At 35.3% G+C, this 22,903-nt stretch overlaps 3 protein-coding genes across 5 annotated transcripts; all 3 read right to left on the reverse strand.

The window, feature by feature from the left end:
* Positions 1–862: 862 nt before the first annotated feature.
* On the reverse strand, positions 863–6,723 carry LOC140811693 (sucrose nonfermenting 4-like protein). The gene is made up of 13 exons (XM_073169745.1): positions 6,177–6,723; positions 5,977–6,061; positions 5,553–5,744; positions 4,884–5,018; positions 4,726–4,785; positions 4,219–4,308; positions 3,693–3,827; positions 3,259–3,403; positions 2,982–3,155; positions 2,306–2,369; positions 2,147–2,216; positions 1,450–1,564; positions 863–1,333 (listed from the first exon to the last, which is right to left on the reverse strand). Exons 1-13 carry the CDS (start codon positions 6,287–6,289, stop codon positions 1,236–1,238), a joined length of 1,476 nt encoding a protein of 491 aa, XP_073025846.1. The 5' UTR covers positions 6,290–6,723; the 3' UTR covers positions 863–1,235.
* A 5,109-nt stretch (positions 6,724–11,832) lies between these two features.
* On the reverse strand, positions 11,833–19,050 carry LOC140811576 (cullin-1-like). 3 transcript variants are annotated; one of them, XM_073169538.1, is made up of 20 exons: positions 18,908–19,050; positions 17,649–17,833; positions 17,462–17,561; positions 16,884–17,069; positions 16,628–16,675; positions 16,348–16,551; positions 16,117–16,194; positions 15,885–15,974; positions 15,712–15,792; positions 15,542–15,604; positions 14,314–14,349; positions 14,153–14,239; positions 13,906–14,055; positions 13,777–13,832; positions 13,575–13,695; positions 13,319–13,480; positions 13,091–13,234; positions 12,781–12,999; positions 12,509–12,676; positions 11,833–12,416 (listed from the first exon to the last, which is right to left on the reverse strand). In XM_073169538.1, exons 2-20 carry the CDS (start codon positions 17,786–17,788, stop codon positions 12,315–12,317), a joined length of 2,235 nt encoding a protein of 744 aa, XP_073025639.1. In that variant the 5' UTR covers positions 17,789–17,833; positions 18,908–19,050; the 3' UTR covers positions 11,833–12,314. The 3 variants fall into 3 exon arrangements, with proteins under 3 accessions (XP_073025639.1, XP_073025641.1, XP_073025640.1); XM_073169540.1 differs by having other exon boundaries at positions 17,649–17,797; positions 18,908–18,997; XM_073169539.1 differs by lacking the exon at positions 18,908–19,050 and adding an exon at positions 18,783–18,874.
* A 1,612-nt stretch (positions 19,051–20,662) lies between these two features.
* On the reverse strand, positions 20,663–22,191 carry LOC140812831 (F-box/kelch-repeat protein At3g06240-like). The gene has a single exon (XM_073171194.1). The coding sequence runs from the start codon at positions 22,053–22,055 to the stop codon at positions 20,997–20,999; it is 1,059 nt and encodes a 352-aa protein (XP_073027295.1). The 5' UTR covers positions 22,056–22,191; the 3' UTR covers positions 20,663–20,996.
* Positions 22,192–22,903: the final 712 nt, after the last annotated feature.

Genomic DNA, 22,903 nt, shown 5'->3' on the forward strand with positions numbered 1-22,903 from the left:
GTTCTTTCTTTGTTTCATAATAATAATAATAAATAATAACAACCAACCACATCCCACCAGATGACCTCTGTAGACTGTACGCCAGTGGTTGGATCTTACATCTTAAAAAATCATTTTATCTCTTTTTTTCAGGATCCTTTGAAATTTTTATCCAGGTTTTTCATACTACCTAATTCTGAGTTGGCTAATGCATCCATCATTGATCATCCAGGCTCAAATTCCTTCAGAACTAATCACAAAATGTGTAGCAGCTTTGCTTATGATTTAGGTGAACTGTTGGAAGAATCCATGCATATCCCCACCCCAGAAAGTATCCTATTTATTTATTTTATTTCATTCTATTTCTGTGAGAGCCGTTTACCGTTGTCAATAAAATGCTGACCTTCGACGTATAACTGCGGAATTGCACAGAACGGCGCATCCCTCCATCAGAAAATTGCACAGATACTAGATTCTGTTATCACGTGCTTACATCCCGCAGTTCGCAAAAACCTTACTATTTATACTGAAAGACAGTGGTGCTTGGGTATCATCAAGAACCAAATGATGGCACTAATACCTGCGTAGTTTCATTAGTGAAATTGGGCTTCTGTTAATTCTTGAATCTTTATAAATAATTAAGTTGGTCTTCCTTATGTTGATTTTCCTTTAATTTTGAAGCAAGTAATTTATCACTGTAACTTTTATCGTAAGTTTCGAGTAGTTAAATTTAGAGATGTGAAAACATATGAGTTTTGGCTTGATGGTATCGCTGATCGAGATCTCACTAGTTGCTTTGAAATTGTTCAGATAAGAGGGTGTCGACCTTTACTCGACTCGTACCATGACTAGGCAAAGTGCATTTATATCAACATCAAGTAAATAAAGGTTATAATTGAGGTTGGCACTTCCACAACTGCACTTTTACATGTCAACCAAGTTACCTAGAAAGTATCAATCACTACATGAACATTGTAGAACCAAAGCAATGATAATACCAGAAATAAAACATTAAAGAAAGATTCCAATAATTCAATCATCCCTCTTTTTTCCTTATTTTTTTTTTCTTTCTCACTAAATTCTGTGCTGCTGATGATAATGTAAAGCAGACCACTCATATCGAGAAAACCCCAATTTCGAATGACATTACTCGTTTTTCCAGCTGATTTAACTTAAAACCAGGCGATGAAAGACGAGGCATCCAATTGTATATATACGAACAATGCCATCAATGAAATTATTGTTGCTGACTTTGTTTAACCACCACCCACAAGAAACCGAAAAATATCACCAAGGGAAATGATACCTTCCACACGCTTACTTCCAGCTTCCACAATAACAAGACGTCTAACGCCTGAACATGAAGAATTAACAGTAAAACAAGAAGCTAAGTGCTTAGGGTAATCTATAAATGCATAATAAAATAAAGGAATGCTCCATGAAAATATTTAGCAAGAGACGACAAGCAACCTGGCACCGATAATCTCTCCATCACCTTATGGAGAGGATCAGACCGCAAACACATGTGACACCTTTGGTTGGTGTACCCATACGTCGAAAAGGGATCGTCTCTGTACTGCAATGCCTGAAATTCGAGAACCGGAAGGTGATCATAATACCAAAGATCACCTGAATTATGCTACTAAAATATAGGGCAGTGATAAGCTTTATACGTGGAATTTCTAACTAAAAAAACTCATTCAACACTATCCAGATCTAAAAGACAATTCAAGTGAAACAAAAGTTTGGAGATCTGGCTTCATGTCTTCGGCATTATCTGCGAACAAGCATTTTTTATGCAGTGCATCGAGGAGCAAATCTAGCATCATATTAAAAAGGGAATATGTGGCCGCTTGCAACAGTATGCATGTACTTGAGATAAGAAGTTCAACAAAGGTAAAAAACTACTCAGTGCATTATTATTTTTGAATCCTCTTAGTGTAATTAATTTTTTTTCTAAATCCTCTCAGTGCAATTAATTTAATGTTATTTGTCGCAATTAATTTAATGTAAGTGTTGATAATCACCCTACCACGGCAAAAAATTTAAATTCTGTTGCCAGGTAGCTTTTTTCAATGAAGATCTAATTCAAATCCCATATATAGTTGAATATAAGGCTTCTAACATGGCAAAAGCAGAAAGGCGCCTACGTAATAGATGTGCTCACCTGATGAATAGTTGTTTCTTCAAGATTAATATGCGTGTAAATTTTGTCCTTCGCCAAGGTAGTTATATCACTGGAGGAAAACGAGATACAAATAGATAGACAATTCATTAATGTTTTAAAAAATAAAATAAGCACGGATAACAGTTTTGCATTACTAACCTTCTAGAATATACATCCAATAACGAGTCACTATCATCCACAATTGGTATCGAACTAACTTGGGCTGCGCAAGACAGGGACAGGGTGAACCGGTGGAGTCAGAGATATATAACTGGAATCTTCCACTAGTATATCACATAATAATAGATCACAAGGGATACTTTTTGTCATTCTCCGTACTTCACAAAATCACATACATACACCCTAAAGAAGTTATAATTTTTCTCAGCAAAAGCTTTATGGAGAACCCACGAATTCGGTGACTAAATCATCTATAGCCAAGGGATATCATGTTTAGTTTAGAGTTATAGATTAAATGAATCTTCTAGAACACCAGTTTGGAGCATTCAAAGTTGAATGCTCGCTGTTATAAAACCTCATAAAATTCGACTTAATTTTCAAGGCTAAGTGTTCTGCCACAAGAAAATATTGAAAATTTTCCCACTAAGGTTGTGAAGGAACATATTGTACATGGCTAGAAATTTATCATACTGTTGAACACAAAGGTTAAAGGACACTACTTATAATCAGAAGAGGCACATGCTAGTAAAACGTAAATTTTATTATAAATTATTCTTTAGATTTAAAGCAATAAGCGCGATAAAGAAATATTGTATAAACTAATTTCGTATGTGATAAGAACATGAAATTTTTCAGAAAAATGTCAGATAGCTACCTTGAATTAATAAATTCAGTGCCGCACTAAGTGAAGCACTTGGTCTCAAGATAGCCAATGGCCGGCCATGTGGCTCTCCAATCTTGGGAACCCAGGTGCCCACAGGGATGGCACAGATTGGCATTTGGAGAACTGGCAATGAACCAGGGGAATGTTTAAAAAATCGACAAATACCTGTAAAACACCCCATGTTAGTATTGACAGGAATTCTATCATTTCCTGAACAGTAATATTCATATATACACGAAAGTACAAAGGCATGATTCTATATCCTCACATTTTAGTATTCCAGAAAGAGAAGCAAGATGTAAAAGATGTGGGTGTGATGCATTCTCCGAAGGAGAATGAATAATGGGAATTGTGGCAACACCATTTTGCAAAATCTTCAAGGCAATTTCCTTCAAACTGTCATCTGGTCCAGCCTGAAAACTCTCATTAATTAAATTAGCATAGAAGAATGGGCTACATGCTAATTACAGGCTAAAGTATGTAACAAATGAATAAAATGCCGATGCTGGTTCAATGATTTACATGATCAGATAATCATGGCAATATCAGAACGACCACAAGCACGCCTGGACATGCTTTTAAGAATGATCAGATTAACTACCACAGGGATGAAAATGGCAAAAGTAGCATTTCTATTTATTCTTTATCGTAGGTATAATAAAATCCACAAAATCCATATACAACATAGATATCCAGACTTACTTGTATAAGTCGTCTTGAAACTGCACTCCCTTGCCCATTAAGTTGGCCATTCAGATATGACTTCGCATCTTTCCAAGCAGAAATAGTGTGTGTCTCAAGCTCTTCCTCAGTCAGGTTGGAACCGTGGTTGCCAAGCTGCCAACCACATCGAACACATCAAAGCAGCAAATGTAAAGGTTTGGAGCACATAACCAGCAAATATTATTCAAGTGAGCCTACCAATAAAGAAATTTGATAAAGCCAATTGAAAATGAGCCTCTTTATGCTTCAAGCAACTTAGAAAACAAGACAAGGGTAGCACAACTGCATCTTTAAGAGGTCCAAAAATGGATTTCAATGGAACATATTAACATCTAACCTTTTTAAATGCAAATTAAGAAAAGATTTATGCAAGAAATAAGTTCACCTCAACTGAAAAGCAAAAGGACTGGGTTAGGGAGTAAATTCAGGAATGGTAAGAGGATACAGAAGTGAGTAATAATAATTTATATTCCTTATAAAAACTGACTGAAGACGAGGCTTACACCTCTCTCATAATGAGAATAAAATCCAACGCACTGAGGACTCCAACAAATTTGCCTTTTGAGAAGTCCCATAAGGGCGCCATGGAGATTCCCTGGAAAGATATTGGTTGTTCAAAAGAGTTGTGTTTGCATCAAAATGAAAGTAACATAAAAAGCGTAATAAATAACAAAATACTAATACTGTATGGGAAGATTAAATGAAGTACTCTTGATTCTATAAGCATAAAGAAATGCATATGTGGAGCTACTTATTTTAGCAGACCTTGATAAGAAAACACAAACAGCCCCCATTCTTTGTCACAACTCATATTTCAAGTTGAATACTTAAGGAACTTGAACATATTACAAGCAGATATCCTCATTTCATCTACTTACAACATTACGCTGTCTCGTGTTCTTAAAAAAATGATGGCAAAAAAGCTGATGATGCTAGAAGTGGTGACCAAATTATTTTGCAGGTAAAACACAAATCCTAACAACTTCGTAGCAATTATTATTGTAAAAAATACCTGCTCGTGCAGAATATGAAATGCTTGCTTTACAGGCAGTTCAACATCCAATGCAATAACCTGCAAGCGTGTAAAACAAATCAATATAAAAATTTAATGAAAAAGAAATAAATGTAAAATAATAGCATTAGGAGAGAGAACGGTGGGGTCATCATGACCTTTCCAGATTCAGGAAGTAACTCATAAGCCAGGTGTGTCGACATGAACACAGCTATACGATGCCGAGAAATCTCCAAATCTGCATCTGATATGCTTGGAAAGGGCTCAGGTGAAGTACCATCTGACAGTCGAACCTGTTGATAGACATTTATTATGATGGGGCACTCTGTAACTTTCAGTATGAATTGATCATGAGCCACCAATACCATGCAAACTGTGCTACATATTTGGAGGAGGGGTAGGTGTCCTGGTTTTACTTAGATGCTATGCTTAGTATGCTATATTGTTGGAGATGGGTGTGGCTGATTTCACTAAGATGCCACACTGTAACATTCAAAATAGGAAGTGTTCAAACATTATTTGTTCACCAAAACCATCTGGTAAAATCTGCAGTAATGAATGATCAAAATATATCCCAGTTTGAAAAATGGAAACTAATAAAGAAACCATCATTCTCAAAAAATTTCCATGCTCACCCGACATGTAAAACTGAAAAAGGTAAGAACAATAGAAAAATCAGGAAGATATGCTCTTTATCAAATGAAAATGGGTATGAATAAATTACTTGGTCCAAGATATCCAAACAATATTACAAACCTATAGCTGCAAAAAATAGTATCTGGAAACAAGCATGAACGAAAGGAAAGATGTCAGCAGCAACTGCATACCACACGCTGAAAGGTCTCATTATCTACATCCATACTGGAACTGGGACCAGAGGGAGGTATTTGCGGGCTTAGAATTGCAGGAAGGTAATCAGATTCCCTAGCTAAGAGGACTGTATTCACGGTTCCAATGTTACTACTGACATAAGGCCGTTGCTCATCATGTCTCCATTCCCCATCAACCACGAATTTGTACTGGAAATAAGCAACAGTATATAATTTAAAATGCACAAGCAAACAAACAAATATGAAATCCATGGAAAATTGCAATTAATTAAAAAGCAATACGTGCAATCGCAATTTCAATGCAACGACTAGGTAAATATAAATTCTTCAAAGAAGTACACATCTTTTCTTGGTTTACCCACTGAAAAAAAATTTCACGTGCGATCGTGTAAATTGGCACAGCCCGAAGTACAGCACCAACCTGGTGAAAACCGGGCGGTAAGCTACAAACTGTCTGAAACACGGTTGGGCAACCCTCGACCGGAGTCATAGGCCATTGTGTCCACCTTTTGCAAAAATTACCATAGATTACAGAAATAGATTAGCGCAGAACATCACAAATGATGAGAAACAAATTAAATAACAAGCATTCAAAAATTTTAAACGCTAAAAAAATCTCACCCAGTAAACGAGCCGCTGATACACACAATTCTCCCACCATAACGCCACACGAAACGCGTGGGTATCAACACCATTCCACTTTCAGGCGCAAAATCCATGTTAATAGGATACATTAACTCCTAATTACTTCTAAAATTTCCCCAAAAAACAGCATCGGAATTTCAACAGCGAATAACTTCAACAATTGATTGCAAATTCCAAGAGCACCGTTAAGCCAAATCCCTCAAATTTAACGACAATAACGAATTTCACCTTCAGAAGCACAATATGATGTAAAGCACCACATTTTTTGTTTTTAATCGACAAAGCCCCGACTGTACGGAAATAGGTCTAAAAACGAAATCAAGAACGATAAAATCTAAGAACACCAGAGGAGGAAACAGCTAGGGAATACAAGCACGAAGAATTAAAACGAGAATTTTATACATAAATCGAGAAGCATTTGATAAGTATAATTAGAGGATGAACCAGGGGGAATTTTTTTTTGGCAGAGAATCAATTTAGCCCTAACCCTAAAATCCCCGATTTTTTAAGGAAATTTTGTGTGTAAAAATTGTGAGTTGGGTCCCGCACCACATCAAGTATAAGATTCCCCGATGTGTTGCCAAGTCAGCATTCTCTTCCTTCAGATTATTAACAATTTAGCCCCTTAAATTATCATGGATTCTCATTCGTTCCCTTGTACTATCGTAAATTCTTACTTCCCCCCTCATAGTACCATGAATTCTTATTTTCCCCTATTATTGTCATGAATTCTCTTATTCACACTCCAAATGTACCATAATTAATTAGGAAAATATTTAGAAATCGAATAAATTCATTTTGGGAGAAAGTAGCTCCATTTTCCGGATATAATTTGACGGAAAAAACCCAATAATTTCACAAATTATCAATGTAATTGGAGATAATAATTTATAATTAAGTAACTTAATCATTTCTTCTTTCAAATGATGAGAAAGTAATTTTTATCATGTTATTAGATAAATATGATTTCTTTATTTTTTTGAATAAAATTTAATTACGTTGCTAATTTATTTATTTTCAAAGTACATCATGTCTTTTCATACATGCAATGTGTGTCGATAACAAATTTCATTGACCGATAGACTTGTGCCGTATGTTTCTATGGATGAGTAATTCTCTTGTGAGACGGTCTCACACATGTCTTTTCATACATGCAATGTGTGTCGATAACAAATTTCATTGACTGATAGACTTGTGCCGTATGTTTCTATGGATGAGTAATTCTCCTGTGAGACGGTCTCACGAATCTTTATCTATGAGACGGGCAACCCTACCGATATTCACAATAAAAAGTATATTTCTAGCATAAAAAATAATATTTTTTCATAGACGCAAATAAAAGATCTGTCTCACAAAATACGACCCGTGAGACCGTCTCACACAAGTTTTTGCCTCCATGGATGGACGACTATTAAATAAAGGTAACATTAGAGTAATTAATTTTGGTATGGTGATCCATTGAAGTTTTTTTCAAAATTTCATAAATATCCCTCATATGTTTTTAAGGCTAAATTTACTATAAATTTAATCATACCTTCAAACTTCTCATTCATTTTCCCTTACAAATTAAACTGCCAGAAAAAAAAATAATTACTTCCCTTAAATATCTAAACTCAAATTTATCTTTAATTTTTCAAAAGCAAGTATAAGAACTTGAGAGATTGGTGTTTACTTCTCTTTTTTGTCGTTTGTATTTGATCGACGAGATGCTACTTACTGTCCCAAACGAAATTGTCTCACCTCATATCCCTTTGAAATATTCTTTTAAGTGGGATGACTCTATTTTTTTTTTTTTCCTTTTTGGCTGCACTCGTTTTGAATTGAATGGCTGGTGGTATGGCACAGAGATGTCGAATAACTCACACCAAAAGCAATATTTTTGTTTGGCGTATATGGGATATGTGCAACAATAACTCGGCTCCTTTCAAAAACAAAAGATGTAATAATAAATGTCTACCGTCAGACGCATTTTGGGATAATGTTGACATGAAATTTTCACGCCCAAGTAATCTTTGGCTGTGAATGGAGGGACAACTTTTGCGACATAGTGTAGAAAGAAAACAGAGAGCACAACAATTCTGTATACTGGTACAAATTTGTGTTGATTCAGTATTTTATTAATATGTACTCGATCAATGTTGTGGAGTACTACATGTGGGAATGGAGTTCATGCATGTTCAAGAACATGGGTTCAGACTTGAGAACGTATGTGTAAAAGTAAAGAGCTGTTTATGAGAAAAAGACAAGAGCTTGTGCATGCTATTATCACATCTGTCTTGATATTATAATGTGAATGTCATTGTAGTAGATCTGTAAATCTTTTTCCTTTTTTTAACACATCCTATGTCTTTGATGGATGTTTGCAGCAATTCCGAGATTTGCATTATTGCTTAAGATTGTGATTTTGTAGCAATATTGTGTTTTAAGATCTCAAATATTGTGATTTTGATTATGTTAGATAATTACTGAGTCGATTTGGAGACATTAGAGCCATAGGAAAGACATTACGAGTCAAATACAGAGACAAAAAGCTTAATATAATTGGTGTCCACGATTTTCACTTGTCAAACAAAGAAGGATGTGGAATGGCTAAAAGATTCTCCAAATATTCTCCCAAATGGACAAATGTGGTCTGTTGACATGGAGACAGACATACTCGCCAATGGTAGAATTGGCCCTCACCAAGTACTTCTTGCTCTCAAATCACATGTGACAACTACATTTACTTGTAAAATATTTCATTTTCTTGAAATTAAACTAGATTCCTTCTCCTATATTGTTTCTCTACTTAGTTTTTACAATCAACCTATGCACCAACCTTTTGTGTGACTTGTCATGGAAATTCACTACCACACCAGAAATTTCTTTGTTCGAGCTTTGAATGGAAGTATGAAATCATATTTCTCTTTTGATGGGTTATTCTAAATTTACATTTATTTCTCTTTAGTATGGATTTCATTCGATCACATGGTACTGTTGAAATCCCAAGTTTGAAAAATGTATTGTATAATTATCAAATCACAACCTTTCTTATATAAAACAAGTTTCCAAAAATGAATCTTGAGTCCAACAGAATCCATCAAATCTCACTGTTTCGGTTTAAAGAAATTCAGTCAATTTGTTGATAATTATGGTAATTATTAAGTTTCCTAATCTTAACAAATGCCAAAGTTTGATCATAAGAATTACTGAGCAGTTTCTGCCAAATAACATGTATCACTAAACCTCAGAAAGTGCAATAATTTGGACACTCAATTTCTTTTATAAATAGACGCTGTCCAAACTGGATAAATCACAATTTAGACAACATATGATCACCTAACTTCGATACAACTCAAAATTTTCACGCAATCAGTGGCTGCAATGCCACTTTCCCATATTGATGATGTTCAAGAGTTGAGAAAGGCTAAATCTTCACAAATTCCTGAAAGATTCATTCGAGATTGGACCGAAAGGCCAAATTTAGATAAGGCCATTCCCCTCCACAAATAATAACATTCCTGTAGTCAATTTCTCAAAACTTTGCAGAAATATAGATGAACTTTGTAGCGAGATTTTGAAGATCAAAATTTCTTGTGAAAAGTGGGGCTTTTCCAAGTACTGGCCTCGAACACTTGAATCTGACTCCTTTAAAAAACGCCAATACAGAACTGTTTTGTATCTATTTCCCTGCTTTGTGTATGGAATATCATCTAATATTTAACCACCATTGATTTTCACTTCCCTTGCAGGCGATGAACCATGAAATTAAGCTAGATTTGCTGGAAATTTTTTTGAAAAAGTGGCTATGGAATTCTTCTTGATGACATTAGAGGAGAAACAGAAGTATCCAATGATTCCAGGGACTGTTCAGGGATATGGCCAGGCTTTTGTCTTCTCAGAAAACCAGAAACTAGATTGGTGCAACACGTTTGCTCTTGGGTTGGAGCCTCATTACCTAAGAAACCCAAAATTATGGCCTACTAAGCCATCAAGTTTCAGGTAAAAAACTATCCAGAATTCTATTTTCATCCCAAGACTTATAGGAGTCTGCTTGTATAGTTCAAAACTGTCTCACAAGAGATCTACTCAAAGTGATATAACATATTTATTAGTTATATGACATTCTTAGGACTTGTGAATGCAAGTTGTGTGATATGAAGTTTGATATGCAACTCAGATCGATTAATTAAAGCTTTTTTCTTCTTCTACCTACCAAGCACAGGGCTAGCCAGAGGCAAGAGCAAAATCTGGAGTTCGAACTCAAGCTTGCAAGCAAGAGTTGTGGGACTATAAATAAGTTACTGATAATATTTTCTACTATTAATATAATATCGGTATGAATCCTTTAAAGCATAAAACTAACTACTTTTTGCTAGCTTTCAAAAGATGCTCCACAAGTTTCTGAATTTCCCTGATTCACTTGAACTAGAGGGAGGATTGCAGTGGCAATCACTTCCCCTAAATTTTTCAAGTTTTAGTTTCGAATATGGTCTTTCGATAAACGAAAATATTAAGTTTTTTAACCAGAAAAATTGCATCAAGTTGGTTGTATAATGGGTGTACCTGATTTGAGGATCCTATGTAGGACTATAGCTTGTCAACATATGAGGGCCATCAGGCCACCAAAGTCGCTACTTTAATTAATGCCTTTGTGAGACTATAATATAAATGCAATTTTAACTGAATTTTCCATCTTTTTCCTCTTTGCTCTTCTCCCAAACTTTTTTTAAAAAGACTTTTGAAGTTTGCTGTTTTTGAAGTTTCTTGCTATAGGTCTCAGTCTCAAAAATTCTTTTTGACTTGAATATATTATAATTTTTTGGCTTACAATCGTTTTAACAACAATTATAAAGGATCCAAACATACATATCGGTTCAAATCAAACTTATTCCGTCCAAATGTAATCTTAAAAAAATTATATGATAAGATAGGAAAAAGCATTATTTAGTCCTGACATTATACTATTGAAACATTTTTTGTCCTAAATTTAGCACTACTTTTATCCCTACAAACTATAGGAATCATTAGGCAGTTAGTATTCTCTCTTAATTTGATGGTTAACATAACAATAATGAATAATTTCTTAATATCTTTCAAAGTTTTGACACCAAAAGTGTTGCGCTAAATGTTAGAAACTAAAAACATCACAGTAAGATGAAGATGATAAAATAAGCCTCAATTATAAGTTATTGTAATCGAATTTTTTAATAATTTATATCTATTTTATTATATTTTTACATTATTTGTATGAACTAGAATTTGTCATAATTTTTAAATATCTCCATTTCGAGGAATAATTTTTTTTCAAAAAGCAAACTAAATGTTTTTCCCCGTGTTGGTCAAGGTGGGTATTTCACTAAAACCGATTATTTTTAAAATTAACTTTTACTCGTATGCTTTGTGGGGCAAGAGGGACCCAATTTAATGACTTTCAAATCCGAAGGGAAAAGAATAAAAGAAAATAAATTAAAATTGTATAGAATTAGGCCAAGAAGGAGCTCGTACAAAAACCATCAATGGAAGAGAATTTATCTTGGGAATAAGTCAAATGCAACCTAAAGGCTACGCAAAATGGAACACAGCAGCAATGGTCGACAAAAAGCTGTGGCCTACATTCATTTCTCATCTTATGTTATATTAGACTAAAAGCTGAAAATGAGATATTAAGCATTCGAAAACAGATTTCATTGAATCATATAATACAACACAAAACATCAATAGACGTGGTTACTGAAATAAAGGTAAGAGGAAGGTAAAAAGGGTGGAGACATATTTTACTAAATCGCTATATTTATTGAAAAAAGCTAATGCACGATGAGGGAAAATATCGAGATGGACAACATACATTGAGAACCAAGTATGAAGAAAACGCAAGAAGCTGGATTTGTCTCACTGCTCAGAACAGTCAATTCGCCTTCTCAATGCAGACCAGTGTGTAATGATGGCCCGTGCCTCTGATTTAGGGTCTATTGTTCAAGTTTTCTCACGCCTCTTGAGTCAATCAAACTACATCACAAAGTCACAAAAAACATCAGCCGAGTTTTGCAGTTTGAGCTCGAAAGGTGTCCCCACTCTTTTGAACTGTTCTGCAGCAGCCATAGAGTTACAAATTCGATCACTAGCTAGCTTGAATCATGCCAAGTACTTGAACAAGTTGGGGTTTTCCCTGTCTCTTTCCAGATAGTCACGAGTGATCAAATCTTCGATCCTCTTCTTGATTGCTTTAACATCAGGCTGTGAAGTTACATTTCAGCTTCGTCAGCTTCTAAACAGGAACAAATAATATCTATCAGAAAATTAATGTACACTTCAAGGGCATGGGGTACCTTGAACATACGACCCAATTGCTCAACACATTCCATAACCAACTGCTGATATCCCAAAACTTTCCTACTCTTCATGATACGCACAATTGAGGCATCAATGGCATATCGTCTGTCCTTGTCAACATCCTCAATAACCTTCTTCTTCTCGTCAACTGGAGGGAGAGGGATCTGCATTCAAATGAAAGCAGTGAGAGAATCAGGTACAAATAAATACAGCTAAATTTTTTAAAACCTACTCAATCTAGCATAGGGATAGTGCGTGAGATAATTACCTTAATCCTTCTCATTTTGTCAGTGAACTTTGAATTAAACTCAAAAACATCAGTTGGAGAAATAGTTTTGGTGTTTGGCTCCTTGTTCAGAATCCTATATTTGGCACATGAAAGTGAATGAAGCAGCCTAACAACATCATCATCTGACAGGTTCAACTGATTCATGATTTCCTGGTAACTCAATCTATCTGAGGCATTGAACAGAAGCAAGGCAGCAGCCTAGGAAAAGGAACCACAGATTCCAATCATTACTGTATCCATTACAGAAATCATGAATAAATGTGATATGATCTTGGTGCTGGGACGAAACCTGATAGGTTGTCACGATCAGCTCTATAGTCTTTGGTTCAAACTTTCCATTGATGTTACAAGTACCCAGAGAATATATCCACGTAAGTTTTCGATGCTTCGTTTTTGTCTGGTAGAAATCTCTAAATACTTCCACGCACTTCACCTAACACAAGTTTTTCAAAGTAAAATGAAAAAAAGTGGTATACTAACTTTGAAAACAAATAAGATATAGCCTAATGCAATGTACCATCTCAGCTGGAAGGTTAAGATCAAAGGACTTGTAACTTGGCCAGAAACCTGTTGTGAGTACAGTCACTGTTAAGTCAATCCCTGGATTAACATTTACATTATTGCTGAGATATTCCTCAAAGCTGGCTTGATTTTCCCTTGCTAGTGTCAAATCCATGACCTGGTATGAAAGCAACAGAAGGAAATATAATCATGTCCTAAGTTGATTCACTATAGGCAACACCAGGCAACACGATAACAACAAGCAAGCTCACCATCCCCTCCATTTTTGAGGTAAATTGACCACCACATTGCTGTTTCAACTTTGTCAGTATACTTCTCTCATGTTCATCATTAGCACTTTTATCAAATAACAGCCTCCGAGCAAGCTTTTTCCTATTGACAGAAGCCAAAAAAGAATAAAGTATAATCACATAATGAGTGACTAAACACTAACCAGTTAGTTACAAAAATTACCTATAGAATTCAGCAAATAAATCCTTATCGCTGATATAAGCAAGCAGTTTCACAACCTGTAGGAAGATTAGATTCCCAATCATAGCCGAACAAATGTTAAAGTGCGAGTGTAATATACACAATACACACCTTCTCCAGCGTTTCTTCAATAGCTTCATCACTCAATTTTTCACTCCCACCCTTTTTGAGAATGTTATCACAGAATGTGGCAAGGAGTTCCGCGCTGGAACTTCCAGCAACTCCTTTGTTGCAAAAGACTTCAAAGGCCTCTTTAAGAGCCTAGAGAGAATAGAGAAAAGGGGAAGTTGTATAACACCTACAGCCTCTTCTTAAATGGTATATTAAAAAAATCATGAACTAGTTTCATAATCCTAACCTTATGGAAAAGTGTGTGGTTTAAGAAACAGTCATTCACATATGCCATGAATTTGTCGTGGAGCTCGATTACTCTTCTGACAAAAATCTGATATCCATACACTGGTTACAGTTAACATCTGAAATCATATTGAAAAATAAAAGTAACTAAGAAAAGCTTACATGTTCTTGTAATCCAACAACATCTTTCTTTTCTGCCTGTAAAAGACAATCCTTCAAGTCAGATAAGTTAAATATTAAACTATTACATAAAAGCTTTTGCATAATCATCCCACAGAAAAAGATGGCAGATTTTCCAGAAGACCTGCTCTGAAAATATTACCAGAACTGGAATAATGTGCTACCTAGTGTTCTAACGTCCAGTTGATATTATTTGGAAATCCAAAAAAGAAAAAAAGAACAATGTAATAATGATATTAAGAAATTATTTCTGTTTTACGAAAAAAATCAAGTTCATGTCATTAACACTTATATAAGACAAAAATGAAAGCTTTGACAGGAACCAGAGTTTCGGTTATAATTATGAGAAACCACGGAAAAGGTATGTGCACGTTATTATGGACTTCTCTGTAAAGTACAAAAATCTTTCAAACCACTTTTGTGCAGTTCTAATGTCTTCCATGACTTTCAGACAAATGAGTTGAATTGAACTAAAAACAGAAAAGATTCAGTTTTCCATGATAAGTTTTGGATGAACTAAGAACAGTACATGTAGTGGAAGAGTTTATGCATGCTGAATTGAGGGAATACAGACTTTCCATTTGCATCTGCCAATTTAAATGAAATTCTATAGCAATGGAAGTACTTTAGAGATGATGAAAATTTTCACTCGTACGATCTAGCAAGAGATGATTGTAGTTTTTATTTCATGAGCACAACTACACCCTTTGGGAATTATTTAATCTTATTTTCTTCTGTTACTCAAGGGTAGATGCGGAGTTTTCTCTCAGTTCGTTGAATTAAATAGGCAACCTCACAGCGTTCACTAATCTCATAAAAAAATTCAAGTGATCTTTAGAAAATTCTAACATCATAAGCATGGAACACCCATGCAAGAGAGGCACCATGGCGATCCCGGCCTGAACTTGTGATTGTTTTATTGAATAGCATTACTGCCATAATATATTCCATTTTTTCCCAAATGTAGTAATGATTTCTTACACCCTTAAAAATACCACATTCTGCAACTAAAAAGAAGATAGGAAACCGTAAGCTCTACATAGCAGTACTCGAGACACAAATTGGGAGAATAGTCAACACTTATATGTTTCGATGCAACAACAAGGCGTTATATTAACGAGCAGGAATCGTCGAGGGGTCGGGACGAATTAGAAAATCGAATAGGAATAAATCTAACTAAAAATGCAATAACACACTTAAAAAAAGACACCTTCTTGTTACTTGCTGCATCTTCTGCTTGTTTAACAAGAGCTGTGCCCTCAGCAATAACATGCTGCCATGGAAACATGACACATTAAACTTCAAATAATTTTGAAAAGGTATAGACAGCATGAATGAACAGATACTCATTCCATAACCTAAAATAAAAAAAGTATGCACCTGCTTAAATATGTTCGCAACAGGTTCTAAGCCACGAGGTACTTTGGAGAAGAGTCTATACATCCTTGACAGATCCTCAACCTAATAGATTAAAAAGGCTATGAGTTGTCATATCCAGCATCACAACAAATAAAACATCCAAACATGGAAACAAAGACTTCATTGTTAAGTACCTTGTCATCTCTAAGTAATGCATGACAACCAGAGTGCTCCTTCTCAAGCAGTTGGGCGGCATACACAGACAAGAGCTCGTTTTGTACTTTCTACCATTAAAAAATTCATGAATATTCAATTGAATCATAAGTTCCTATTAACATGACTCTTGACCATACAATCACATCACAACACTCAGAATGCTACATATCACCCACTTCCGGGAATCACTATCCTAGTGGAAGAACAAACCTCGAGCAACTTTGTTTCGCTGCTTGAATGAAGATAATGCGAAACTCTGTCCTTTTCCCTTTTTAAACACTCCTCTGCCTGCATTTTACGAACAAAAGTTTAGCAACCAAGTGCAGGATTAGGGACATCATGGCTCCCATATCCTCAATTATGTCAACGCATGCTGTGCATGTGTTTTTCTCCTCTAAAATCAAGAGGGATGGAGAATTCTAAGTCCAAGGGAAATTTTACTTTTTTCATGTAGTCTGGACACGAATCATCTAAGATCCAAGTGGAAGCCTTCCGAGAATAATAAGCTGCAGAGTCATTCAGCATTGCTGCTTCGAAATCATTCTCATACTCATTCATCTGACCCATTCCTATCTCAACAAAAATATCTAATACATTCTTCAACAAAGCTCGGTCAATTTGCTCTCCTTCGCGCTCTTGATCAATCTGTCAGAAAGAATCATACACAGGGTCCAAAAGCAAATAGAGATAGAAAGGCACCAAAGCAATAAGAAAATCATACCAGAGATATAACTGCATCTCTTACTTTCCCATCTACCTCTAAGTACACCTGCGATAACAATCCCAATACCAGCTCAAAAAACAAACAGGAAAAGGTAGGAAAAAAGATGAAAGGGAGAGCAAGGGAAAATGTATAAGAAACAAAGACGGAAAAATCCGCTCAAATTTGGAAGCTACAAGACGAATTTACATGTAAATGAGAGATAATAGAATAAAATATCAAGGAGTCATGCAAATAAAATCTAAAAAGAAGTTACCATGTCTCTAAAGCATGTCAAACCAACTTCTTTAAGTGCTGGGAGTGACCTTCTAGCTATGAAGTATCGATCAAGATAGTAAAAGAATCTTGACAACCATCGCACCATGATTTTATGATTTGACCACCGTTTTACGAGTTCCCTCAACATAAACTCATCATGCTTCTCTCTCAATGACGGTAATACCTGTATGAAAATCAGAAATGCCAACTTGTTGGAATGAAGGTACCTCAAATAAGATCAGCAAACAATAGGCACGAGATGGAGTAACTCCACATGTCATTTGCATATATTTATAAGAAATCAAATGAAGAATGGCAATGATGTGAATCAACTGAGGCATCTAAAGCAAGGTCAACAAAGTTTATATCATGAAAGAGTAAGACTGATCACATTTTAAGATTTGAAGACTGTCTGAGGAGGTAACTTGCAATGAAGGAGTTGTTACTTAGGAAAGTTGCATATTTAACAAAATGTAAAAGAAACCATCCCCAGAACATGGCAAATCTATGTGCATGAAATTATACAAATCTTCACAACAATATATCTGTCACTATAAAATCTGAATTCGCCGTTACCGTCGATGCAATGTACACTTCGAAAGCCTCCTTGTACTTTTCATACAATGGTTGAGAATAATCATGCGGGGGTTTTTGAGTACACATGTTATAAATGGTCCTGTAAATAGGAATTTGGAGACATGCATTAAGCAAGTTAAGTATGGTGTATGAAATCAAGAGAACTATACAAAGAACTAATTGATACGTGTAGAGCATCATGTAGTCTTCTGAGCTGAATTGTGGCTCTGGTAATCCTTCCAGAATATTTTTCAGTTTTGTAATCCCCTTTTGCATAATATCCCATCCCTGTTCTAAATCAATGATGTTCCGCTGGTTCATCGACATATTCTATATCTGGGCAAGATCAACAATCTAATTCTGATTCCGAACCTGACATCATTTGAACAGTAAAATAAAACTGATCAACCTACAATAAAATTATCACGGAAACTTAAATTTTTGAGACAATTCAATAGCATGAGCTCAATAGCATTTGCAAACATCTTCATCTTTACAAAGAATTTAGTGGTAGCTTAAATAATAAGTGTACTAAGGTTGTACATACTTAAAATAAAGTGATTATGGGCTTATCATTTATAAAGTTGACAGTTTTGTAAAGAAAAAGTTCATAAAATATTTGCAAATACTACCTAAGTACCCTTAACATGCTATCACTGAGAATAAAAAACAGCCAGCTGAATATATTAATCTATGGTAGTACAAAGCAACAAATGAAATTGGAAAATCAACATAAAATTACAAAAGAATGATTAATAACATGTAACACCACAGCAAAAAGACAAATTACCAAACGTGGCCAGCATTTATTTTGAAGAGAACCATGTCAAGGAAATCTACACTAATTCCAATCACAATATGTTACAATGCTAACCAATCTTATAAATCAGCAAGAAAGAAACTCACTTCAAGGAAACCATGAAACAAAAAATAGAAAACACTTAGATTTCACAAATAAAAATATCGCTTAAATCTTAATATGCACAAAAATTCCCCACAAAACTCTTTTCTAAAAGTCTTTCTTGCAGTCAAAATTCCCTATCAAAATTAATTACAACTTCATAAATAAAAACCATTGCAAGGTAAGGAAGAGCATTTATTGGTATCAATTATCAAATAAAGGAGAACTGAATTTCTACTGAGGCCAAGAATTATCACCAAGACAACATTAAACTCAAAGTAAAATCACAGCAGATATAGAAACACCATCAAAGATCCAACATAACCCGCCCGCCCATAATTATAACAGCGACAATTTGAAAAAAAAACCCTAACAAGCAGTAGAATGACTGCCAAACACGATCAAGGATCATAGTGATACCAAAAACACAAGACGATCGAACGAATCTCCAGCAAAATATACGAACACCCGCACCAGTACCAGCACACGATAGAAAAAACACACAGTACACATACATAGTGAATCTATAAGCAGATAGAGAATACCTGAAAGGAGAAAATCCGAGCGACAGGTGAGTGAATCTCTCTCGTCTATTTTTTTCCCGACTACATATATTTTTTTTTCTGCCATCACAACATTATATACAACATCATAAAATATATATTTCCCAAAATTCTAAAACGAAGACCGGAGATCGTTCGGGTTATTAAATTTTGATCCCTCAACTATAACTCGTGTTCATTTAAACCCTAGTGATTCCTTTTTTCCACAACTCGTAATCCAATTATATTATTATAATATATCATTAATTTAAGGATAAATTACCAATAAATCTCCGATACCAAACATAAGTTTATGCTCTGTCTCTATGTCAGAAAAATGTATTTAAATTGTTTTACATAAAAATAATTTTTACTTAAACTCTCTACGATTGTTTTATAAAAATCTTCATTATTGGTCGTTAATACAGTAATAATTTTCATAGTGCCGAATTTCTGGAGACTGGGTGATTGGTGTTCTCATATATAAAAACTCAATTTACTAATTGAAAGTGTTCGATTTCATCAAAATTGTAATCAGATATTGGTGATTCGATCGGTAAATGTCTTCGTTAGTGCCAAATTTCTGGAACTTAGATGGTTATTATCCTCACATTTAAAAGATCAATTTACTCATTAAAAGTACCCAATTTCATCCCACATTGTACTCATATGTTTGTGATTTGTAATCGTAAATTTTTTAGCTTGTACTTGGGATATAAATGAGCCAAGTCGAGTCGAATAATATCAGACTCGAGATTGACTAGTTTAAGATATATATAAGTTCGAGCTCAATTCAAGCTTTTATCATAAGGTTCGAGTTCACATTATTTAAAAATTATTAAGATCGCAAATAGCTCGAATTCGGCTTGTTAATAGCTTGTTTATCATATTTAACGAGTCTAACTCGAGCTAAACTTATTATACGGGTTCGTTTTCGAGGTTGTTAAACAATCTTGTTTTCAAGGATTCTTAGCCAAAATTCCTGACTAATAAGATATGAGAATTAAGGGGATAGACTTATCATTTTATAGCTTGTCAATCACTTCCCTTACATGCAATTTCAATATAAGACAATGCAAGTTATTGTTCACTCAAGACCCAACAAAATAGTCGAACTCGAGCCACATAAACGAGTCGAGTTTGAGTTCGCGAACAAGCTCGTGAACTTATAAGCCGAATATCTTTAAGTTCGATCTTGATTCGATAATTGCTGAGCTCGGCTCGATAAGCCAACGAACAATCTAGAACAAATTTTTTATCGATTCAAACTCCGAATAACTCACAAACTTCTTGATTCTTTTATATACCTAGTTGGTGCCTATTTTTTGAAGTTTGGGTGGTTAAAGTCTCAATTAACCAAGAATTACACTCCCAAAAAAGTGAAATCTCTAACTAGAATGCGTATCAAGATCATACGATTTTTCCTCCCCTCCATTTACACCTCTTACTCGATCCAATCAGTGACGAAAAATGATGGATACAAACAATCCAACTAAGAAATTTTACAGTGGTAAAATCCCAAAAATCTTGGTAAATCTTTACAAATCTTTGTTTTAGGAACAAATTTTTTCCACCGACACTAATTAAGCAATTTTATAGTTGAAATAATAAAATAAAATCATTTAAGCGATTACGATAATAGCATAGAGTGAATCAATCGTATGCATCACAACTTAAAAAAAAAAAAAACAGGTTCTCGTCCAATTTTTATCACAAGTTTTTATTCAGACAGAAGAAAGGGACATTCACAAAATTCACTATCACAAGCCCCAACTTGAAGATGGGGCCAAATTTTATTCGTATTAAAGGTGATTCCATTGCACAAAAAGGTCAAAATCAGCCTTGTAGCCTATTCAGGATCCGCGAAACCAATGGGAATGTGGGAAGTGGAACTACTCTGCCCCTCTTCTGTGCACGGTTAGGGTGTCATTTATAGCAAATGGAACACCGATGATACCTACACCTTCTCCAAACACCAAATTTACAATGCCACAACCAGTAAAACAAACTCAAGAAAACGTGCAACCAACGGAACCGATTATACGAAAATTTCACACCATATTCAACTTCAACCAAAAGATTCAAGCTGCCCTCAAACTTGATCATTGAAAACTGGTGAAACGAGACTCTCCACAAAGGTTCCTCCATCCAAAAACGTTGCTGGAACTCCATCAGCAATCATGTCCCTAAACGTCCCTGATTTCGGATCATAAACGACTAAACTCTCCTCTTCTGTTAGAAACACAACTTCTCCATCCCCAACATAGCACAAAGGCTTAACTACATCCCGTCCACGATCACTCTTTATACTGAATTTGGTCCAAGAATCTACCAGACCATACTCTTTCATAACCCAAACATCTATTTCATCGTTCCCCATACTATCGATCATACAAAGACACCCTCCAAGAACTACAAGTTTGTGGAACACGAATCTGTACACATCAACACCACTTGGAGCAGGAATTTCGTCAAACGCCTCACGGGCCAGGTCGAAAGCCGCAATGACTGATGGGTAACCGGATTCCTGGTCCCGACCACTAGCCAACCAATGAATGGCTCCATTCACAAAAGCCCCAGAGGCAAGGTCAGGGACAGCGTGATCATAAGGAGAACTATCAAGTCTTTTCCAAACACCAGTTTTCACAGAATACACATCCACAAACGTATCAGCACAATCTGGCTCATATTCATTATCAGTATCAAAATATGAAAGTGTAACAATCTTATAATCATCACTGGAACTATCATATCCAAATCCATGCATGCTAAAGCTCCCTGGTTTATACAAAGCCAAGGGAGAATCCTGTACATGCACCTTCTGCAGAGTAACGGGATTCACCAAAAACTTACCATCTTCTTCGTTTGTTAAGAATACCAAACCATCGGAAGAACCCACGATCACATCCCAAGTATCTGGTAACAAGTCGAGGTTTCTTGAAAAGCCATCCATTTGGGTTGTGGATATGGTATGGAGGGAGCGAGAAGAGGAGATGAGAATGAGATTCTCTTGGTGGGTTTTGGAAATGAATAGCGGGCTCGAAAGTAGATTGTTCCATGGTTTTGATACACACCTGCACTTGCCTACGGATTTTGCAGGAAGTCTGGAGAGGATTTCGATCAAGATTTCTTGGGGCAACTGGGAAGTCATCGTACAAGTTCAAGGTCGAAGAATTGGAGAGAGGACCAATAAATCTTTCACACAAAAGATTGCAGCTGGATGATGTGTTGGCTGGTGTAGGTCAGAATTCATAACTCTTGTCGGCAGCTAATCGTGACAGATGGAGCATAAACATATATACATACATAATTATTACTTGTTCAAATAATAAATGAAAATTTCGAAGGGATGTGTGCGTCGATCAGTACAAGTGTATGTCGGGTAATACGTAATTTAAACAGCACCATCATTTCAACTACTTTTTTAAAATTCATCAATAGCAGTAATGTTATTAACAATTTTGTTCATTAGCTATAGCATTATGCGATGAAATAAGCGTTGTGTAAAACTGAAGATTTTAAAAAGTGTACGTGTATACATCTGTGCAACTTCCTAAGGCATCGTGGATGATGGATACTCGGTCCGCTGTTTTGTAATAAATACCAGTGTTTTTATAACCGGACCGTTAATCGAACCGGTCAAGCCTTAAAAAATGGTTCGACCGGTTTGACTGGTTCGAGTCGAACCGGATCAATAAAATTAATATTTTCTTTATTTTATATAATAAATAAAATAATAAAATATTGATTATTTATGTTTTTATAGTTTTTACTTAATTTTTAAGATGAAAATTACAACAAATATCCAAATAAACATCATTTTTCAAATTCAAAAATCCAAATTACATCTAACATGTAACCAAATAGTGATGACCAAGTTTAAGTGCCCAAGAAAACATCAAGTTTAATTATAAAAAAAAGTAGCAAACATCAAGACCAGCCGGTTTCCGGTTCCTAAAGACCGGCCTGTTTCCGATTTTTCCGGTTTAACCGGGTTTT

Source organism: Primulina eburnea, chromosome 14, assembly GCF_022965805.1.
Source record: "Primulina eburnea isolate SZY01 chromosome 14, ASM2296580v1, whole genome shotgun sequence".
Classification (NCBI taxonomy): Eukaryota; Viridiplantae; Streptophyta; class Magnoliopsida; order Lamiales; family Gesneriaceae; genus Primulina; species Primulina eburnea.